Source organism: Perissodus microlepis, chromosome 15 (genome assembly GCF_051167445.1).
Source record: "Perissodus microlepis isolate ML-2025 ecotype Zambia chromosome 15, ASM5116744v1, whole genome shotgun sequence".
Taxonomy (NCBI): Eukaryota; Metazoa; Chordata; class Actinopteri; order Cichliformes; family Cichlidae; genus Perissodus; species Perissodus microlepis.
Window position 1 is genome coordinate 20,234,370 of NC_140475.1, and position 21,220 is coordinate 20,255,589.

Sequence of the window (21,220 nt, forward strand, 5' to 3'; positions counted from 1 at the left end):
TTAACCACTGATATTGATTTCATTGTATCTAGATCACATAGTATTTACCTGTAGAATGAACATTCTGCTACCTTGTTCCATTAACAAACACAAATAGGATTTATAATTTTAGATAACTTTCATTATTCAACTAAAACCTATTGCAGCAAACCAAAAAGTTCAACTCAAACAGGGCTTAAAAAGGAAGTATTGCTGAGTGAATTAAAAATTGAAGGATAATTTAAAAAATGAGAGATAATTTTAGCAATATTGTTTAATTATGAAACTATAATAAATGTGTCACAAATGTCTTTGTTCCTCAGTTTGCAAACACATGAAGAATTACTTGGTACTGATGCTTCATTTAGACTGGGTTGTCTAGTTAAGTGTGAACGACCGGGCTTCAGAAAGTGATTAGTTTTGCTCCTGACAACTCGTTATTAATATTAACTTTATAAAAACATATAGATTAACTCAAACTACTAAAGACTAAACCAAAAATAAAAGTAAAAATAAAAGTAAACATTCTCAATAATGAAAACTAAACTGCAATGAGCAAATCCACTCTGTGAACTAACTGAATTAAACTGAATTAAAATTGTTATTGCTCTAATTCAAAGCTTAAGTAATGCTATGCTTAAAACAAAGAGCATAATTGGAATACAAAAGAAGACACAAACGCTCACATGATATCTAAAGAAGTCAGAGTTTAGGGGTAGTTTTTTTAAACCTTATGTGATTGGCAGAAGGCTGATCATTACATCCAACAACAGATAAACCCTCCAAGTTCTCTCTCCACTCTCTAATTGATGTGGTTTAATAATTAAATAAAACTGGAAATTAAACAACACTTGGTGCAGCTAAAAAAAATTAACAATATGCAACACATAATTGAGAATGAAATGCTGTGCTTTTCTTTGTGATGCAATGATTTTGCTTGTGCTCATAAACAAGGATTTTGACCAGCAGCTCTTTTGCTGTCCTTGTTGGGACAATGATTAACAAATAATTGAATTTCCCTATTTGTCCCCCCGACATGCTAAAAGAAGCCCAATAATATACCACGAGGTGTCTCTTTGAGTTAGTCGATGATGAACTGCTAGTTTTTGGGTCTCACCATGGGCCTGTACACAGCAGCTTTCCTCCTGGGAGCCTTGATCTCCACTGGTAAGTAGTACAACTACTATAGGGCATGTAAAGATGATTTTTCTTGTTATTTGTTTAGCTCTGTTTTCTTACATTTAAAAGATAAACAAGGGTTTGAGGTCTAAACCCTTACAGCACAGGACAATGACTGACTAGCACTGTTTCCTCTTTCAGATGACGAAGAATAAAAATAACTCAGCCAAAGTAGAAAAATATATCCTCATTAGTTAAAACAGGTCTAATCCAAATTAATACAGAATTTGTTTAAATGTGGGTTTTTGGAATAACATCAGGCAGTGCAATGAAATTGTTTTTTTTTTTTACATTTACATTTTGGTTTACATTTAGATTAAATAATGGAAAACTTTCAAGTGCTATAACTCAGCCACATAAAAAGCACAGAGCCTCATTTTTTCTAATAGTCGTTGGTCTAAACAGGTCGTGACAGACCACATCAGCACATTCAAAGCTATACTGTTGTTCAAGACTTGAATAATTAATTGAATTTGATAAATGTAAGTTTACATTAAAGTAATTGCAGGTAATTCTGTGTAATTTAGTTTATAAAGACTCAAAAAGTTGTGTAATTAGTGTGAAGGATGACTTTGTAATAATTTTGTAGCCTGTACACTGGTTCCTTTTAGTCAGATGACGTAAAATGGATTGTTTGGCTACACGATTTCCCGATAAACCCTCTAATCAGCAACCTTGACTGACTGACTGGACAAAACCTGCTTATTGACAATGAATATATACTCTCTTTTAAAATATAACATTTGGGTACATAACAAAAAGGACAGTTAGTCATGTTAGATCACTGTTTAGTAATAATGTTATTTAGCTGCTGCGCAAGGTGGAAAAGAAAAAAAAAACCTTCATCTAAAATTAAGTCTGACAGCATTTGTATTTTGCTGTTATGAGAACTGCTAGATTTGTAATGAAATGTATCTAATAGCAACAGACGATAAGTCCAATAGCACTCTTGATGTGGGAGTCTAAAGGTGACTTGCACTTTGGGTTTTATATTGATCTAACAAATAAGAAATGTTGAGCTTTCGAGATGCTGGTTTTGTTCCCTTCCACCCTTATGTTTCCTTGTGTTATTGCTAATTTCCCCAAATTAGCAGATTTCCTAAAATGTGTTCCTAAGTGTACTGCATTCATTTTTATGTTAGTTTAATGAGTTAATAGACAAAGATTTAATTTATGTGTCCAACAGAATGATTATATTTTTCCTTTTACTCCTTTATACACGTAAGTCTAGCTAACATTTCTATGACTCCAGAGTCCACTACCTACAGCCTATGACAGTGAAAAAGCTTAAATCCCAAAGACCTGACTGAATAATAACTGAATACCAAAAAGGTTTTTTAAAATATATTATTTTGTTGTATCTTATTAATCATAACAATAACAACAACAACAACAATAATAATAATAATAACAACAATAATAATAATAATAATAATAGTTGTTATTATTATTAGCTTACATGTGCAACTTAAAACACTGTTGTTTCACATCATCATCACTGTTGTAGCAATCACAATAACTCACTCTTTTTAGGGTTAAAAGCAATATTATACTGGGGACTATAACTAGCACACACTCTAAGTCCCTGCTTCAAACCAGCACTGTAGGGAAACAAAATGAGCCAAATCATCAGTATACATTAAATGATTAATAAGAAGGTTACCCACCATACATGCAGTCTTACATTCATTTTACACAACAGAAAGATCATCGAGATACAAATGGAATATAATAGAATAGATAGATTCTTTTGTTTTATATTTTAAAAAATGAAATGTGAAGTCAGGTTTTACTCATCTTTGAGCCACACAACAAAGAAAACATTGATAAATGTAACTGATTTTGGGGGGGGGGGGTTTGGATGTGATTGATTGCAGTTGGTGGCAATGACGTGGAAGGCTACTCCAAAACTGAAGGTGCATGGATTATCTCACTGAATAAACGTGCGTATTCAGTTAACACTGTGGCTGAGTGTGCCACCAAATGTAACACCGAAACATCTTTCACATGCAAGTAAGTTCACATCTCATTTCGTTCTGTGGATCAAAATGCTGCATATATATAGAATGTTATGTATATGCAAATACATTTTTTTTTCCAGTTTTAGCTCCTACTCCTGCCATTATCCATAGGGCTGCATTTTACCCTCCACATCTGCTCCAGTTGTTCCTTTAGTTCCTGGTGGTTTTCAGTTTTCTTGTGCTTCTTCTTCCTGATGTTGCTCTGCACTGCCACATCTATCACAACTGTTCCTCATCATCATCTATCTTCAGCTGTATTTGTGGATGCTCCATGATTCAGGTTGTGGCTCTGAAACTCATTGATCCTTACACTCTTTCCACTGCTTGTAGAACCTGAAGGTGCCTCACAATGCAAGGTGGACACCCCCATGCACTGTGTGGAGTTTTTGTTTCTTGACATCAGCTGCATCTATTGCCTTGTGTGGCCAGTGTATTTTTCACACTGGGGATCTGATGACCAGTAAGCCTTATGTGTTTTTGACTGGGATCTTATTCCTACCATTATGCCTTGTACAGTGCAGGCACTCTAATACGGTTGTGTGAAGGTTGTAGGTTGTCAATCCAGGCGGCGTTCAGGGTGGTCTGCGTAGTTGTAAAGTCCTGTGTTGCAGCTCTATAGACCAGGAGCTGATGCTTCTGCTGTCTGTTGTATTTCCAATGCCTTTCTGAGCTATTCTTGTGTATTGACTCATGTTTCTACTCAGTTTAGTTGCTATGATGCTTGAGAGGAGCTTCCGTATGTCTGTGGAAGGTTGCTGTGGTCTGGTGTTACTGTAGGTCCACCAGCCACTTGGCATTGGTGTGGTGTGGCACCTCTTTCTCACAGATGTTCTTTCAGTATTGTTCAGTTTCAACTCTGGGTGGGTCTGGCCCATGTTGTTATTCTCTTGTAGTTGGGAGTACATCCTGGATGGATCTTTCCTTGTCCATGTATGTTCCAGTGGCCACCTCAACTCCTAATGTGTACTTAACTTAGATTTGTATAGCAACTTGCAAGAAACCAAACAACACCTCATTTTTTTTCCACACAGGTCTTTTATCTATAATGAAAAGGACCAAGAGTGTTTGACAACAGCAGCAAACTCTAAAACAGACAATGTCTTTCGCAGAAGCAGCACAGCTTTATATGAAAAAAATGGTAATGATCCAAATTTTTCTCTATGACTAAAACTAACACTAAAGCTTCTGTTTTCATGTTGTCCTTTCTATCAGCTACAGTGACTAGTCTATTCTAGTTTACATGTTTTTTGTTTCCAATGCTTTTTGTTGACATTGTAGTTAATGTTATAAACACAGTAGAGGACTGAAAGTTAAACACTGCTGTAATTTAATTTAGTTTCATAAAACATCACAGAACTCAGATCAGATAAATTTTTTACTATAGATAATGCGTGATAAACATCAATAAATCTATTTCTAGTCTTTTCTTTTCTTTTCTTTTCTAGCATATCTTCTGGAGTGTGTAAATGGAATAGGAAGAGATTACAGAGGAACAAAGTCCAGAACAAACTCAGGAAAGATCTGCCAAAGATGGGACTCAAGCTACCCACACAGGCCAAAGTGTGTGTTTGCATTTGATTTTGCATCATCATTTCATATCCTTCTATAGCTTTGTGAAATTTGTCCTTAATGTTTCTGCTGCAGTTTCACGCCGCAGAGCAACCCACAAGCAGATCTGGACTCCAATTTCTGCAGAAACCCTGATGGGGACAGCAATGGACCGTGGTGTTACACTACTGATGCTAACACCCGCTGGGAGCACTGCAACGTACCCAGCTGCTCTGGTAAGATTCATAAATCTCTGTGTTTGTTTTGTTTTGTTTTATTTCGCCAACATACATCTAATTGTCCTCTAGCAGCCATTTCTCTTTCAACAATCGCCATTTGGTTTTTAAATTATCTAATGTAGCTAATATGTGCAATCTAGGCACTACACAATGTTCTGAAATACTGATATGCAATATGGAAGAACGGTAATTATCATGCTATGATATTTCAGATAAATCAGTGTTTTTCCTTCACAGAGGAATGTATGGTCTGCAATGGTGAGAATTACAGAGGAAAAATCTCCACCACTGAAAATGGCTTCACCTGCCAACGCTGGGACTCCCAGAAACCTCACAATCATGGCTACAATCCTAGCACGTAAGACAACATGAGCAACACTTCAGTGAGCTTGTTGTGGACATTGAAAACATTTTCCAGAAGCTACGCTAAAGCTTAAATACTTCTGTTTATGCTTTGTTGAGTCTTCCACAAAAGTATCTGGAGGAGAACTACTGCAGAAACCCAGATGGAGATCCCCGACCATGGTGCTTCACCACTAGCTCATCCAAACGGTGGGACTTCTGCTCCATACCGCGCTGCAGTAAGTCCTCACGTTTAATGAGGATAAGAATTTCACAATATTGGAAAATGTGGTGCATCACTGATGTTTGTTGCCAGACCCCACAGGTCTCTATTGCATTGACATTTGATAGCTGTTGAGGCCATTTACGTAGTTAACTCATTATTAGCTTTAAGAAACCAGTCTGTAATTATTTGAGCTTTGTAACATGGTGTGTTATCTTGCTGGAAGCAACCATGATAAGTGTACACTGTGATCATAAGGAGATCGACATGTTCAGAAAAAAAATTCTCCAGTTTGATCATTAGTTTGAACTTCAGTAGGTCACACTGATCATATCTGTATGCTTAAATGCTTTGTGTTGCTGCCATGTGATTGACAAATTATTTCTCTTAAGCAACATAATGCACTGCGTACCCTGTTGTATACCTAGGGGACTGCCTGTTTAACCCCATTTCCTGTACAGAACCAATCAAAACTGGCTCTATATTAATTTCATATTCGTTTCATTTATTTCAGAAAATCAATTTAAATACAACTGAAATTTCCACCATTTAATAGGGGTTTCCTTCTTTGATGTAAACCTCAAATGCACCTGCAGTTTCTAGACAACAATGTAAACAAAGCATTCAGAAATCCATGTTGAATGAATATTTCTGTTCAAAGCAACATCACCCACTGCAAGAACCCACCAGCTTTAAAAGTACAAGTCAGTGGAAATATAACAGAAAAACAATTTAAATATGTAAAAACAATAAACCGTTTTTATAGCATCTTTCAGAATCGAGTTTAAAACATGCTTTTTACAGATAATAAAGAGAGTGCAGATGTTTGACATCTTTTTTTATGACTTCTCTATACAATCCATCTTGTCTTCTTTTCTCAGCTACTGAACCTCCCACCATCATCCCAGAGGTGGACTGTGTCACCAATGAAGGTTTAGCATACCGAGGAACAATTGCTGTTACGGAGACTGGCAAAACGTGCCAGAGCTGGTCGGCTCAGACGCCACAAACACACAACCGAACTCCACAAAACTATCCCTGCAAGTAAGAGCTGAACCTGAAACCAGTGTCAGCCCTTAGTGATTTAATATGGTGAACAAAATATTAGTGGCACAGTTCAACTTTTTCATTAATAGCTTTTAGATCTATTGTAGAACTTCATGATCCACATGAAAAAGGTAGAAAATGAGAGAGAAGAGGGCAGTAAGTGAATAAGGAAGTGCAGAGAAATAGAAACAAAGAAATGAAGGCAGCTATGAAAGAGGATAAAGAGTGGAAAGGCATTTAGTCCAAATATCTATTGAGGTATGGAGAGGCCTAGGGTGAGAAGGCAGATTAGTTTTTAACCAGATTGTTTAACTCAAATGATCGAGAGTAAAATGATGCCTGAGGAATGGAGAAGAGGTTTACTGGTACTAATTTTTAAGAACAAGGACTATGGGCAGAGCTGTAGCAGCTGGAGTGGCGCAAGGTTGATCAGCCATTTCATGAAGCTATGGGAAAGTGCTAGGTTAAGAAGAAGAGAGTCGAGGATCAGTCAGCAGCAGTATGGCTTCATGCTGTGAAAGGGCACTGTAAATGGGATGTTGCTACAGAAAGCATACTGCTGAGAGAGGAACAGTCATTCTGTATATCAAATACTCAGCACTGTCTCCAAATTTCTGAAAACAAAGTTAAAAACTTGAACTTTAAAATTTATTTTTGTATTATTTCCTTTGTCAGTGTAAACAAGCCACCATTGACAAACTGAGATGGTTTGAACTGTGGAGTATGACCACTGTGCTTGTACTAAAAAGAAAAAAAGAAGAATGTCTATTGTTGACTCTTACTCAATAACCTGTTTTTGGTTTAAGGACCCTGGTAAAAGTATCACATGAAATCTGAAAGATAATCACGCATTTTTGTGTTTTTCTGTGTTTATCTTTGTCAGAGGTCTAGACAATAACTACTGTCGCAACCCTGACAATGAAAGGAGGCCCTGGTGCTACACAACTGACCCTGACACTCGCTGGGAGTACTGCAATGTGACACGGTGTGGGAATGAAGCTGCACCAGGTATAATATTAGTCAACTTATTCCTTCTTTTAAAGTCAGCTTCATCTTCTCAAAATGTAGCCAGGAATGTTCTTCCTTTCTTTACCTTTTGCTGCAGATGATCCAGTGATCCCCCCAGATACAGAAAATTGCTATGAAGGGAATGGTTCCAATTATCGGGGCATAACATCAGAGACCGTCAGTGGGAAAAAATGTCAGAGATGGAGCTCCATGACTCCTCACAGACATGAGAAAACTCCAGAGGCCTTCCCAAATGCGTAAGGATCAAATCCATTTTATACACAGCAGAATTTTATACAGGCAGAAGAGCGTCCTGACATTTTTGAGAAACCTACTGCATAATGACAAAACAATCCACAATTTGTCTAGAGATTAATTATTATACTTTACTTGGACTTTTGGGAGAGGAATGCTAAGGATTCTAGCTACTCAATAGCCCTGGGTCTTCTTTGGCAAATTTTTCATTTCTTGATGCACAAAATGTTGGTGAAATCTCTCATTTCCAGATGTGCAAGGTGCCAATTCCATAGGCACAGATTTACCCCGACACCATCAGAAATGCAGGCCTTTGAACTGAGTGCTGATAACAAGCCGGGAGGTCCCTTATCTGGCCTTGCCTTTTATAAACATGGATTCTCCAGATTCTCTAAATATTTTGATGATGTTATCTACTATAGATGATGAAATATTGAAAGTCTTCACAATTTTACTCAAGGAATATTATTCTTAAGTTGTGCCACAATTTCTACCACTTGCTTTTCCATGTTGCTCCTGATACATTTGAAGTGAGTTGTTGATATGTTTCACAAAATAGAAAAATGTCTCAGTTTAAATATTCAGTGTGTTTTCTATGTCCTATTATAAATAAAATATTGAACTTATCTGGATTGGGATTCCTTTTTGCAAATCATTTTGTTCTGTTTATCTTTAATTTTATAACTTTTCTTTTCAAACTTTTTTCTTCGACTTACTTAAGAACTATAGACAAAACTGTTCTGAACACCTACGGTGTTATAGGTCAAAATATACTGATGACAAATACTCGTAAAAAAAAGTAGCAGCTAGAAAGGCTACAAAGGCTAATATTTGTTCTAAGCATGATGTGCCAGTTGATTTGTTATATGATAAATGAGCCAGCAGAGATTTATAGTCCTCCTGAGGTTTGACTCCAGGAGAAAAAAGTACCTTGTTTTGTGGGTCGATATCCTAATGTTCCAGATCTACCTTTCAACAGAGACCTCAGAAGAAATTGGTGCAGGAACCCTGATGGAGATCAAGCTCCTTGGTGTTACACTACAGACCCCACAGTTCGCTGGGAGTACTGCAACTTGGAGAAATGCCCTACAAAACCTTCAGGAACCACTCGTCCTCAACCACAGGAGCCCTCCACTAACACCCAGACACCAGCAGAAAGAGGTAAATCAACTTTTTTTAAAATGTGGATTTGCCAACATTTTGCTTGCTTGTCAGTTTTTTTGTCAGTTCTTTCACTTTTCCTGGTTCTCTGCTGCTGTTTTAGACTGCAAGATTGGAAATGGAGAAACATACCGAGGTCCAACTTCTGTTACTGTGCTGGGTGTGACCTGCCAGGCGTGGAGCGCTCAGACTCCTCACGAACACAGCAGCTTCACTCCAGAGACTCACGCCAACAAAGGTCTGGAAGGCAATGTAAGTGTGTGGGTGTTGCTATATAAACACTTTGGGGAAAGGACAGAACTCTTTGTTTTTTTCTCTAGCCATCTAACTCTCCCCCTCTGTCCACTCTCAGAGCTGCAGAAACCCAGACGGTGATGTGAATGGACCATGGTGCTACACTACAGACAGAAACAAAAAATGGGACTACTGCCAGATCTCCGACTGTGGTTTGTATATTCAGTATATTTTATTTGCATTCGCAATAATACTCCATCACTGTGACTCTACAGTTGCTCAGTCACAACTGCAGACTGCAGTGATAATCAGTGTTGGGCAAGTTAGAATAGAATAGAATAGAATAGAATATTTTATTGTCATTGTTACAAGAACAATGAAAGGCAGTTTGGCATCTCTCCATGTGTGTGGAGTACACAATAGCGTAAGTATTTACACAATAACAGACAAATTTACATTTACATAAGAAAGATATGTACAAGTTATACATGCACCTGCAAACATTCACGCACATACAGTGGCTTGCAAAAGTATTCGTCCCCCTTGAACTTTTCCACATTTTGTTACATTACAGCCAAAAACATGAATCAATTTGATTGGAATTCCACGTGAAAGACCAACACAAAGTGGTGTACACGTGAGAAGAGGAATGAAAATCATACATGATTCCAAACATTCTTTACAAATAAATAACTGCAAAGTGGGGTGTGCGTAATTATTCAGTCCCCTGAGTCAATACTTTGTAGAACCACCTTTTGCTGCAATTACAGCTGCCAGTCTTTTAGGGTATGTCTCTACCAGCTTTGCACATCTAGAGACTGAAATCCTTGCCCATTCTTCTTTGCAAAACAGCTCCAGCTCAGTCAGATTAGATGGACAGCGTTTGTGAACAGCAGTTTTCAGATCTTGCCACAGATGCTCGATTGTATTTAGATCTGGACTTTGACTGGGCCATTCTAACACATGGATATGTTTTGTTTTAAACCATTCCATTGTTGCCCTGGCTTTATGTTTAGGGTCATTGTCCTGCTGGAAGGTGAACCTCCGCCCCAGTCTCAAGTCTTTTGCAGACTCCAAGAGGTTTTCTTCCAAGATTGCCCTGTATTTGGCTCCATCCATCTTCCCATCAACTTTGACCAGCTTCCCTGTCCCTGCTGAAGAGAAGCACCCCCAGAGCATGAGGCTGCTACCACCATATTTGAAAGTGGGGATGGTGTGTTCAGAGTGATTTGCAGTGTTAGTTTTCCACCACACATAGCGTTTTGCATTTTGGCCAAAAAGTTCCGTTTTGGTCTCATCTGACCAGAGCACCTTCTTCCACATGTTTGCTGTGTCCCCCACATGGCTTGTGGCAAACTGCAAACCAGACTTCTTGTGGTTTTCTGTTAACAATGGCTTTCTTCTTGCCACTCTTCCATAAAGGCCAACTTTGTGCAGTGCACGACTAATAGTTGTCCTATGGACAGATTCCCCCACCTGAGCTGTAGATCTCTGCAGCCCGTCCAGAGTCAACATGGGCCTCTTGGCTGCATTTCTGATCAGCGCTCTCCTTGTTCGGCCTGTGAGTTTAGGTCGATGGCCTTGTCTTGGTAGGTTTACAGTTGTGCCGTACTCCTTCCATTTCTCAATGATCGCTTGAACAGTGCTCCATGGGATGTTCAAGGCTTGGGAAATCTTTTTGTAGCCTAAGCCTGCTTTAAATTTCTCAATAACTTTATCCCTGACCTGTCTGCTGTGTTCTTTGGACTTCATGGTGTTGTTGCTCCCAATATTCTCTTAGACAACCTCTGAGGCCATCACAGAGCAGCTGTATTTGTACTGACATTAGATTACACACAGGTGCACTCAATCAGGCAATGTCTATGGGCAACTGACTGCACTCAGACCAAAGGGGGCTGAATAATTACGCACACCCCACTTTGCAGTTATTTATTTGTAAAAAATGTTTGGAATCATGTATGATATTCGTTCCACATCTCACGTGTACACCACTTTGTATTGGTCTTTCACGTGGAATTCCAATAAAATTGATTCATGTTTGTGGCTGTAATGTGACAAAATGTGGAAAAGTTCAACGGGGCCGAATACTTTTGCAAGCCCCTCTACATACATATATGTATATATACAAATATACATCCGTACATACATACACACACATATTTCCACATACACGCTTACATCTATATACGTACACATACATGCCATCTAACTAGCAGGTGCATTGAGAGGTGCAGTGTGATCAGCGATATTGCACATTGAGTGGGGGGAGGGGGGGGGGTGCTGTTGGAACTATACTAAATAAGGTTATAATAAATACAGTTTAACGAGGTAGGGGTGTTGGTTGCATTGAAGTATAAACAGAGATACGATTTAAGAATGAGGTGTAATGTCCATGAGTGCTGGCAGTGCAGTTATCCTCCAATCAGGGTGGAGGTGGGGCATGTTTGACAGCTTATGGGTAAAAACTTCTGTTGAGTCTATTTGTTTCTACCTCCTCCCCATCAATGTGGAGGATAGAGTGCTCAGATCACTTTTTTCTTCTGAAGTCGATTACCACCTCCTTGGTCTTGGCTGTGTTCAGATGCAGGTTCTTTTCGTCACACCATTGCTTCAGATGCTGAACCTCCTCTCTGTAGGCGGAATCATCGTTGTTGTCGATCAGTCCTATGACGGTGGTGTCATCAGCAAATTTTATAATGGTGTTACTGGTGTGGATTGGTGAACAGTCATGGGTGAAAAGTGAGTATAAGAGGGGACTGAGGACACACCCCTGTGGGACACCCACATTCAGAATGAGGGTGGAGGAGGTGTGCTCTCCCATTGTGACGTTCTGGGGTCTATTGCTCAGGAAGTCCAGTATCCAGCTGCACAGTGAGCTGCTGAGTCCTAAGTTGCTTAGTTTATTTGTGGGGTTGAACTGTATTGAAGGCAGAGCTGAAGTCCACAAACAGCATTCTAACATAACATATACAAACATTTGGCAATTATAGGTGTTAAAGCAACTGGACAATAGTCATTCAAGCAGCTCACTGTGTTCTCCTTGGGCACTGGAACGATGGTGGCTGACTTGGATGGTACTACAGACTGTAGCAGTGAGAGGTTGAAGATGGTGGTGAAAACCTCTATTAGTTGGTCTGCACATGCTTTAAGCACCCTACCGGATACACCGTCAGGCCCAGCTGCTTTCCTCTCGTTGACTCTGCGCAGTGTGGCTCTGACCTGGTGCTGATCCAGCTGGATGGGAGTGTCGTCCCTCTCTGTAACGGCAGGATGGGTGATGGTGTCCCTGTTTTCTTGGTCAAAGCGGGCGAAAAAAATGGTTTAGGGTGTCATATAAGGTGATCTCTGGGGAGTTGGTTTATGTGCAACTGTCTTTGTAGCCAGTGAGTGTCTTGATCCCCTGCCACATGTTTCTGGAGTTCTTTGTGTCAAAGTGTTCCTTGATACGCTGTTTGTATTTGCGCTTGGCTTCTTTTATGCCTTTAACCAGAGATTGGCGTGCCTCTTTGTAGACTTGTTGGTCTCCTGATTTGAAGGCGCTGTCACTTGCTCTTAGTAGGGCTCTCACCTCACTGTTGAGCCATGGCTTCTGGTTCGGGAACACTTTAACAGTCTTTGTTGTTGTCACACTCTCAGTGCAGAACCTGATGTATGAGAGTACGACAGATGTGTGGCCCTCCAAGTCTGATCCTTCTGCAAATACACTCCAATTCGTGTTATCAAAAAAAGTCTTGTAGGGCCGTGGTGGCTTCCGCGGTCCACACTCCTACTGTTTTTTTCAGATGGTTTTTGTCTTTGAATTAGAGGTTTATAAGCAGGGATCAGGGACAGAGAGAGATGATCAGAGAGTCCGAGATGAAGTAGGGGGGTGGCCTTATAAGCATCTGGGATGTTGGTGTAGACCTGGTCTAGTGTGTTGTTTTCCCTCGTTGGAAAGCTTTTTTTAAAGAATCCAGGCAGGACAGATTTCAGGTTTGCGTGGTTAAAATCTCCTGCTACGAGCACAGCGCAGTCCGGGTGCATTGTTAGCTGTTTATTAATGGAGTGCTGGAGTAGCTCCATGGCTGACTTAGCATTAGCTTGCGGTGGCACATAAACTGCTATTATTGTGTTTGCTGTGAGCTCTCTCGGCAAGTAGAAGGGTCTACACTGAACCATCATGTATTCTATATCCGGGCAGCAGTGGACGACTTTAACTGTGTTGCTGGTGCACCAGTTATTGTTTACAAACACTAGCAGACCTCCTCTGCGTTTCTTAGCGGACTCTTTGTTCCTGTACACTCTGAACGTAGCGTGGCCCGCTAGCTCAATCGCAGTGTCTGGGGTAAAAGAGTCCAGCCAAGTCTCTGTGATGATCATAACACAGTAATCCAGACAGCCTGAGGTGATCCGCAGTCGTAGCTCATCCATCTTGTTATTTAGTGACCATGAGTTGGTGAGGAAGAGACTCGGAATAGCCGGCCTTTGTGGGTTAGCACGTAGCCTAGCCTTCAGCCCAGCTCTCTTCCCTCTCTTCTGTTTTCTGTGCCTCCGTCGCCTACGCCACTTCAGCGGTGGTATGGTGAAATTAGAGTCGGTGACCCTCCGGATCTCAGGGGAAATTGAGTCCCAGTCATTGTCAGCAAAGGTGTGCAGGTTTTTGTGGTTTAGAACCGCAAGCAGTTCAGTTTTACTGTACTGCATATGTGCTCCTGCATATCGGAGTAAAAGTGAAACAAAAATACACAAAATAAAAAGAAAACCGCTAAGTTGAGTAGAGCGCCGGGCCACTGCGACTGCTCGCGCCGCCATCTTAAAACATAAAGTTACTTTGAAAAAGTAATTCATTATAGTTACTAGTTACTTCTTCAAAAAAAGTAACTGAGTTAGTAACTGAGTTACAAAATTCTAAAAGTAATTAATTACTTGAAAAGTAACTATTGTGTAACTTTAAAAAAATGTTTAACCCTCTGGGGTCCAGGGTATAATTGGCCATTTTTAACCACTTTTGATTTTACCTCTACATTTCACCTTTAAAAACTATTTACTTTGCCTTGTTTGGTATCATCCTTTTCAGCACAACCTCATGTGTCTCAGTTATGTTTTCATTTTGACATACTGTATTAACACAATTGATCTAAAATCAGACAAAAAATGTAAAATCTGAGTAGAAAAAGTTATTATTATTATTATTATTATTATTATTATTTACTGTAACAACCACAAACATGTTTAATGAATCATATTTCATAACTTTAAATGTAAATATAAATTGTCAATTTTAAAATCCTATGCACAAGTTTTTACAAACCACAAGTTATTTGCAGCCATTTAGCTTTTACCCTCTTTTTAATAACCATTTCAAACTATTTACAGAACAATCAGGTGTTCTGCATTCAATAAGATGCCACACAAATTATTTGTGCCACTCCTAAAAAATAAATTCTGTCCACTATAAAGGAGAACATCACAGCCTGATACCTGCAGACAGCAGTCACCTCATTGTTCTGACACACAACACAAATCTATCCACAACACACTCTCTCTCTCTCTCTTGTCCCCCTCTTCCTAAACAACCAAATGTCATGTTGCCATATCATTTTTTGATTGGTCGACATGGTGCATTTTTCAATCAACACAAAAGGGCAGGTTTTTTTTGTTTTTTTGTTTTGTTTTGATCATAAGCACAGAGTGCTTGCTAGCTCTGTGCTTAGACAGTAAACGTGACGAAACTATTCAGGAAAAACACACAGTATATATTGTTTATCATGACTCTGGTTTTACATGGCCTATCAATATAATTAAAAACAGGTATATATCACCTTGTTGCTTTGTCATCTTGAAGTGGTCATGTGATTGGCTTACCACGACTACTTTATTCTTCCTCAGTGAAACACCTGCTTAGCTCCAGGTGTACCAAAAAGTGATCATCGAGCAGAAAGTGGTTGCCGTCCGCGGGAGCGCGCGCAGCTGCTTAAAGCTGTAGCGCCCAGATTACTTACAGCTACTTCCGTGCAACTGATATAAGATGCGGAAAACTGAACACAGCTTCAACCGTCTGTTTGTTGAAAAATAAGTAACGCGACCGCACCGCATTTTGTTGTTAGTAACGGTAACAGTGTTGTAACGATAGAAATAGTAATTAGTTAGATTCCTCGTTACTGAAAAAAGTAATACTGTTAGTAACGCCGTTATTCCCATCACTGGTAATAACTCTTGTCAACTCTTTCAGTTTCAACAGAATTTCTTTTTGTCCGTTCAATTTTCCTGTGGCTGACAAGGGTGTTAAGACTTCTGTGTATTAATTAATTCCTCAAAACTTGAAGCTAACTTTGTCGTTTTTTTGCTTCACTGGTCTTGTGAGAATTCATGACAATAAATCATTACCTTGCAGCTGGACTGGAATGTGGAACGCCAGTTGTCAAACCAAAACGCTGTTTTGGTCGTATTGTCGGCGGCTGTGTATCGAAGCCTCACTCATGGCCCTGGCAAATCAGCCTCCGGACCATGTAAGGATATAACACCAAAAAGTTGCATTTTTAAAATACTCTGAATTTCCCTAACAGATATGTAGAGTTATCCAGAAATTTAAATTATTTTGATAGAAAAATATACACAAGTTTTTTTTGTTCGCTTCTTTTTTGTTTAGTTGTTTTTGTTTTTACTGAGGGATTAGGTCTGACTAATAATAAAAATGAATTATTAAATATTATTATATTATTATTATTATATTATTATTCAGACTAAAAGTAATATATACATGAACTAGTTTTTTACCATCATTCTGAGACAAGATATTTCTAATTTTAGAGATATTGTGTAAATGCAGGAAGGCAGTCCTACGTATTTGTTTAATGAGTGTGTCAAAAATGACTCCAAGATTCTTCACAGTGTTACTGATGGACAAGGTAACAAGATGAAATGTGGTGTCTAACCAAACATGGTGTACCTTGCATGATGATAATAACCTTAGATTTAGAAGCAGAAAATTAGAGATGATTTATATCAGTTGTCTGATAATTTTCTTTATTTGTCAGTTCACTTTTTACCATTGTTGCCTCTTAATATCTGTTTTTTTGAAGCAAGCTGTTACAGTTCATCTGTACATTTTGAACTAAATGTCTGTTTTTCTACCAGTACGGGAACCCATTTTTGTGGAGGAACACTGATCCATCCTCAGTGGGTCGCGACTGCTACTCACTGCCTTGAGAGGTCAGAAGAGAGCCACCATTAACACCTAAAATCAAATTCTGCAATAACTCAAATCCTAAATAATTAGTGCCTATGTTTCTACATGTTATACAATATAGGTCAAGCCGCCCTTCATCCTATAAGGTACTCCTGGGTGTCCACACAGAACTCGCCAATGAGGTATCAAAGCAAGAGAGGAGACTTGAGAAAATAGTGAAGGAACCAAATGGAGCAGACATTGCTTTGCTCAAACTAGAGAGGTCAGTATGGGTCTAATTATCCCTAATCAACTACAAATAGAAATTGTGTTAAATACTACAGCAATTGGAAAACTGGATCAGTCAAATTCATCCATAAATTTGGTCACTGGACACAACATATATAACTGTAAGTATGTAAGCATAACTGTAGAAACAGAATAGTCCAAGATTATTTAATGATTAAATGTCATAATGTGACATGTGCAATATCTCAGTCTTTCCTTATTCTGTGCAATATTTTTGTCTTAGTGGAATTACCATCCCACATTACAGCCACAAACATGAATCAATTTGATTGGAATTCCATGTGAAAGACCAACACAAAGTGTTGTACACGTGAGAAGAGGAACAAATATCATACATGATTCCAAACATTTTTTACAAATAAATAACTAAAAAGTGGGGTGTGCGTAATTATTCAGTCCCCTGAGTCAATACTTTGTAGAACCACCTTTTGCTGCAATTACAGCTGCCAGTCTTTTAGGGTATGTCTCTACCAGCTCTGCACATCTAGAGACTGAAATCCTTGCCCATTCTTCTTTGCAAAACAGCTCCAGCTCAGTCAGATTAGATGGACAGCGTTTGTGAACAGCAGTTTTCAGATCTTGCCACAGATGCTCGATTGTATTTAGATCTGGACTTTGACTGGGCCATTCTAACACATGGATATGTTTTGTTTTAAACCATTCCATTGTTGCCCTGGCTTTATGTTTAGGGTCATTGTCCTGCTGGAAGGTGAACCTCCGCCCCAGTCTCAAGTCTTTTGCAGACTCCAAGAGGTTTTCTTCCAAGATTGCCCTGTATTTGGCTCCGTCCATCTTCCCATCAACTCTGACCAGCTTCCCTGTCCCTGCTGAAGAGAAGCACCCCCAGAGCCTGATGCTGCCACCACCATATTTGACAGTGGGGATGGCGTGTTTTCAGAGTGATGTGCAGTGTTAGTTTTCCGCCACACATAGCGTTTTGCATTTTGGCCAAAAAGTTCCGTTTTGGTCTCATCTGACCAGAGCACCTTCTTCCATGTTTGCTGTGTCCCCCACATGGCTTGTGGCAAACTGCAAACCAGACTTCTTGTGGTTTTCTGTTAACAATGGCTTTCTTCTTGCCACTCTTCCATAAAGGCCAACTTTGTGCACGACTAATAGTTGTCCTATGGACACCTGAGCTGTAGATCTCTGCAGGTCGTCCAGAGTCAACATGGGCCTCTTGGCTGCATTTCTGATCAGCGCTCTTCTTGTTCGGCATGTGAGTTTAGGTGGACGGCCTTGTCTTGGTAGGTTTATAGTTGTGCCGTACTCCTTCCATTTCTCAATGATCGCTTGAACAGTGCTCCATGGGATGTTCAAGGCTTGGGAAATCTTTTTGTAGCCTAAGCCTGCTTTAAATTTCTCAATAACTTTATCCCTGACCTGTCTGCTGTGTTCTTTGGACTTCATGGTGTTGTTGCTCCCAATATTCTCTTAGGCAACCTCTGAGGTCGTCACAGAGCAGCTGTATTTGTACTGACATTAGATTACACACAGGTGCACTCTATTTAGTCATTAGCACTCATCAGGCAATGTCTATGTGCAACTGACTGCACTCAGACCAAAGGGGGCTGAATAATTACGCACACCCCACTTTGCAGTTATTTATTTGTAAAAAATGTTTGGAATCATGTATGATTTTCGTTGCACTTCTCACGTGTACACCACTTTGTGTTGGTCTTTCACGTGGAACTCCAATAAAATTGATTCATGTTTGTGGCTGTAATGTGACAAAATGTGGAAAAGTTCAACGGGGCCGAATACTTTTGCAAGCCACTGTATATATATATACATATTGCTTTTTCTTCTTTGTGTATTGTTTTCTTTACTTTTGCAACTTAGTGGACCTGCTACCCATTCCCAGTTTGGAATGGGAACTGTGGGTCTCTGTATCTTCTCCTTCTCTTCATACTTTGGAGATATCCCATCACTGGCTGCTTTATTTTTTGGATTTGCACAGAATTCGTGCAATTTTGTATGTAGGACCACATTGCCCATTCACTTGGAAGCTCAGGTGGTTGGACAGCCTTCCCAGTGTAGACTTCAAAGCTGTGAATGCCGTCTAATGTTGTTGTGACTTAGAAGAGGCCAAATCTTGTCTCACCACCCGTATCCTCTGTGGTTTGGCAGCTGTTGTCCCAGAAATAGAGAAAATATTTGATGGTCTCTCACCGCACAAGAGGCATCACATCAGCAACATGTGAAATGTGTACAAATCTTTGCACAAATACATGAAATAAAATATAATTACACATAAACACACCGTCAGCAAAGTCTTCCTCAAAAGTACCCCTTACAGCACAACATTGTGCTGAGGCAATGAAAAGAAAAAGTGGATTTCTATGTACGCAAAATCTTTATGTCACAGTAAATATTATAACTAGGACACTCTTACCTTTGTACGTCCACCATTTGGTCCTATTGCTATGTGTCAGAAAAGAATACCCCATCTTCATGCTTCATAGTGGCCCCCATATGTTATTGGACTGAAATTTGATGCTTCTCAATGTATGAATATATGTCGTGTGTGCGTTTTCAGGCCTGTGCTAATAAACGACAAAGTACAGCCTGCTTGTCTGCCAGAAAAGGACTACATAGTGCCCAGTGGAACAGAGTGTTATGTTACTGGATGGGGAGAAACTCAAGGTAGGTCACATTTATGTGTGCTATTGTCGTTATTTGTGAGAATTATCTGAATTCCTCATCAATTTGTATAAATTTGTATAAATAAATACAGAAATACAATGCAAAGTGTCTGGTTATGTTGTTTAAACCAATTTTGATCACATGTTTTTGCTTACTAACTCACGATGCATTATAGATAATAAACTTAAAAAACTCATTTACAAGCTTTAGAAATTCAACACTGAGCAGATTAATATGAAATACAATCAGGTCTTGTTTTGTAAAATCCTCTGCAAGATGTAATGAAAGCTTTTCACCACAAAGTGGCACTGTTTAACCAGAGCGTTTTTACTTAGCCCAACCAGCACTTTAATCTTCTGATTGAAATAATTGTGTACTCCTACCTTACAGGACAACTTATAAACAATTCTTCTATGTTTAGTTTTAAAAATAAGTATGTGATCTTTTAACTATACCCCACATCATTATTATGTACAAATGTTGAGTAAACTCTGGCTTGAATGTCGCTTTGAAATACAATGCACAGGTGCCTTGGACATAACATTGTAGCTGTTTAATCATTTATAGAATGTTTTCCACTTTGTTCAAACAAAGTAGCATTTTTAAGACAAAAATTACCTTTAAGGAGACATAAAGACCAGTGCAATAGAACCAACATACAAGAAGTTGATAATAGTATTTGTTTTTATGCAAACAACAGCCACTGGTTTAAACATGTCTTATCATAATGACAAGGAGGATAACCGCTGAGAATTGTGTCTGCAGGTACGGGAGGTGATGGCACCCTTAAGGAAGCTGGTTTCCCTGTGATTGAGAATAGGGTCTGCAATCGCCCAGCATACCTGAATGGCAGAGTCAAAGATCATGAGATGTGTGCTGGAAATATCGAAGGAGGAACAGACAGCTGCCAGGTACAATTTTTTTTTAAAAATATGTTTACAGTAGAACAGTTCACCATACATGAGAAAAGATTTCATAAAGTTAGAGTACTTTGCATTTAGAAGTTCTTTCAACAATCAACTATTAAACTAACACCAAATTAAAAGTCATTCTAAAATATTAGAAAATTGCAGACTGATAAATTAAAGCTACCAAAATCAAATAATTTCAAATTAAACATTCAAACCAGGAAAAATTTGATTTTACAAACATGTTAAAGTTTTTTGAGTCCTCTGTTATCACACACAGAAAAAAATATCTAATCAACACTAGACAGATGTTTGAACTTCTTTTTATCTGTTATGCATGTAAATTTTCCATATTAACAGTAAATTAACAGTAAATATTTACTATCCCACTTTTTCAATGTATATAGTCAACAACAAATACAGTAGATGTGCTATTTCCAATCCCTTAATTAGTCTTCTGTTATATTTTTTAAATGAGCCACTGGCCAAACAATTCCTCTGTTTCTTCTCTGTTAGTTTTGCCAGCAGTTAACCTCAACGGCATCAAAAGCAGCTAGTGTGTGAATTGAACAGTAAAATATATGTATATGTGTGTGTTTTCTCCTTGTAGGGTGACAGCGGTGGTCCTCTAGTGTGTTATTCGCAAAACAGGTTTGTCTTGCAGGGCGTCACATCCTGGGGTCTGGGCTGTGCCAATGCCATGAAACCTGGCGTCTACGCTCGAGTGTCTAAGTTTGTGGACTGGATAGATAGAACCATCAAAACCAACTAAACTGCAATGTGGTTATTGAGGATCTTAACATATATACACTGTTCTGCTCTGATATTACAAGCACTGCTGTCTGATGTGGATACACTATAAACAGTGCATGTTACTGGTTTTAAAAAAAAGAAGGACAATGAACAATGAATGAAATTTGGAAAAACAATACTTAAATGAAACAAGGAAATTATACAAATATTAAAAACGTACT

The 21,220-nt window shown here is 38.9% G+C and overlaps 1 protein-coding gene across 1 annotated transcript; it reads left to right on the plus strand.

Moving 5' to 3' along the window:
- Nucleotides 1-1,012: 1,012 nt before the first annotated feature.
- plg (plasminogen) lies at nt 1,013-21,220 on the plus strand. The gene is made up of 19 exons (XM_084953621.1): nt 1,013-1,146; nt 3,036-3,171; nt 4,211-4,317; nt 4,625-4,739; nt 4,824-4,963; nt 5,204-5,324; nt 5,429-5,547; nt 6,413-6,575; nt 7,462-7,586; nt 7,684-7,843; nt 8,821-9,002; nt 9,106-9,254; nt 9,355-9,448; nt 15,610-15,724; nt 16,353-16,427; nt 16,526-16,666; nt 19,232-19,338; nt 20,104-20,249; nt 20,857-21,220. Exons 1-19 carry the CDS (start codon nt 1,098-1,100, stop codon nt 21,016-21,018), a joined length of 2,406 nt encoding a protein of 801 aa, XP_084809747.1. The 5' UTR covers nt 1,013-1,097; the 3' UTR covers nt 21,019-21,220.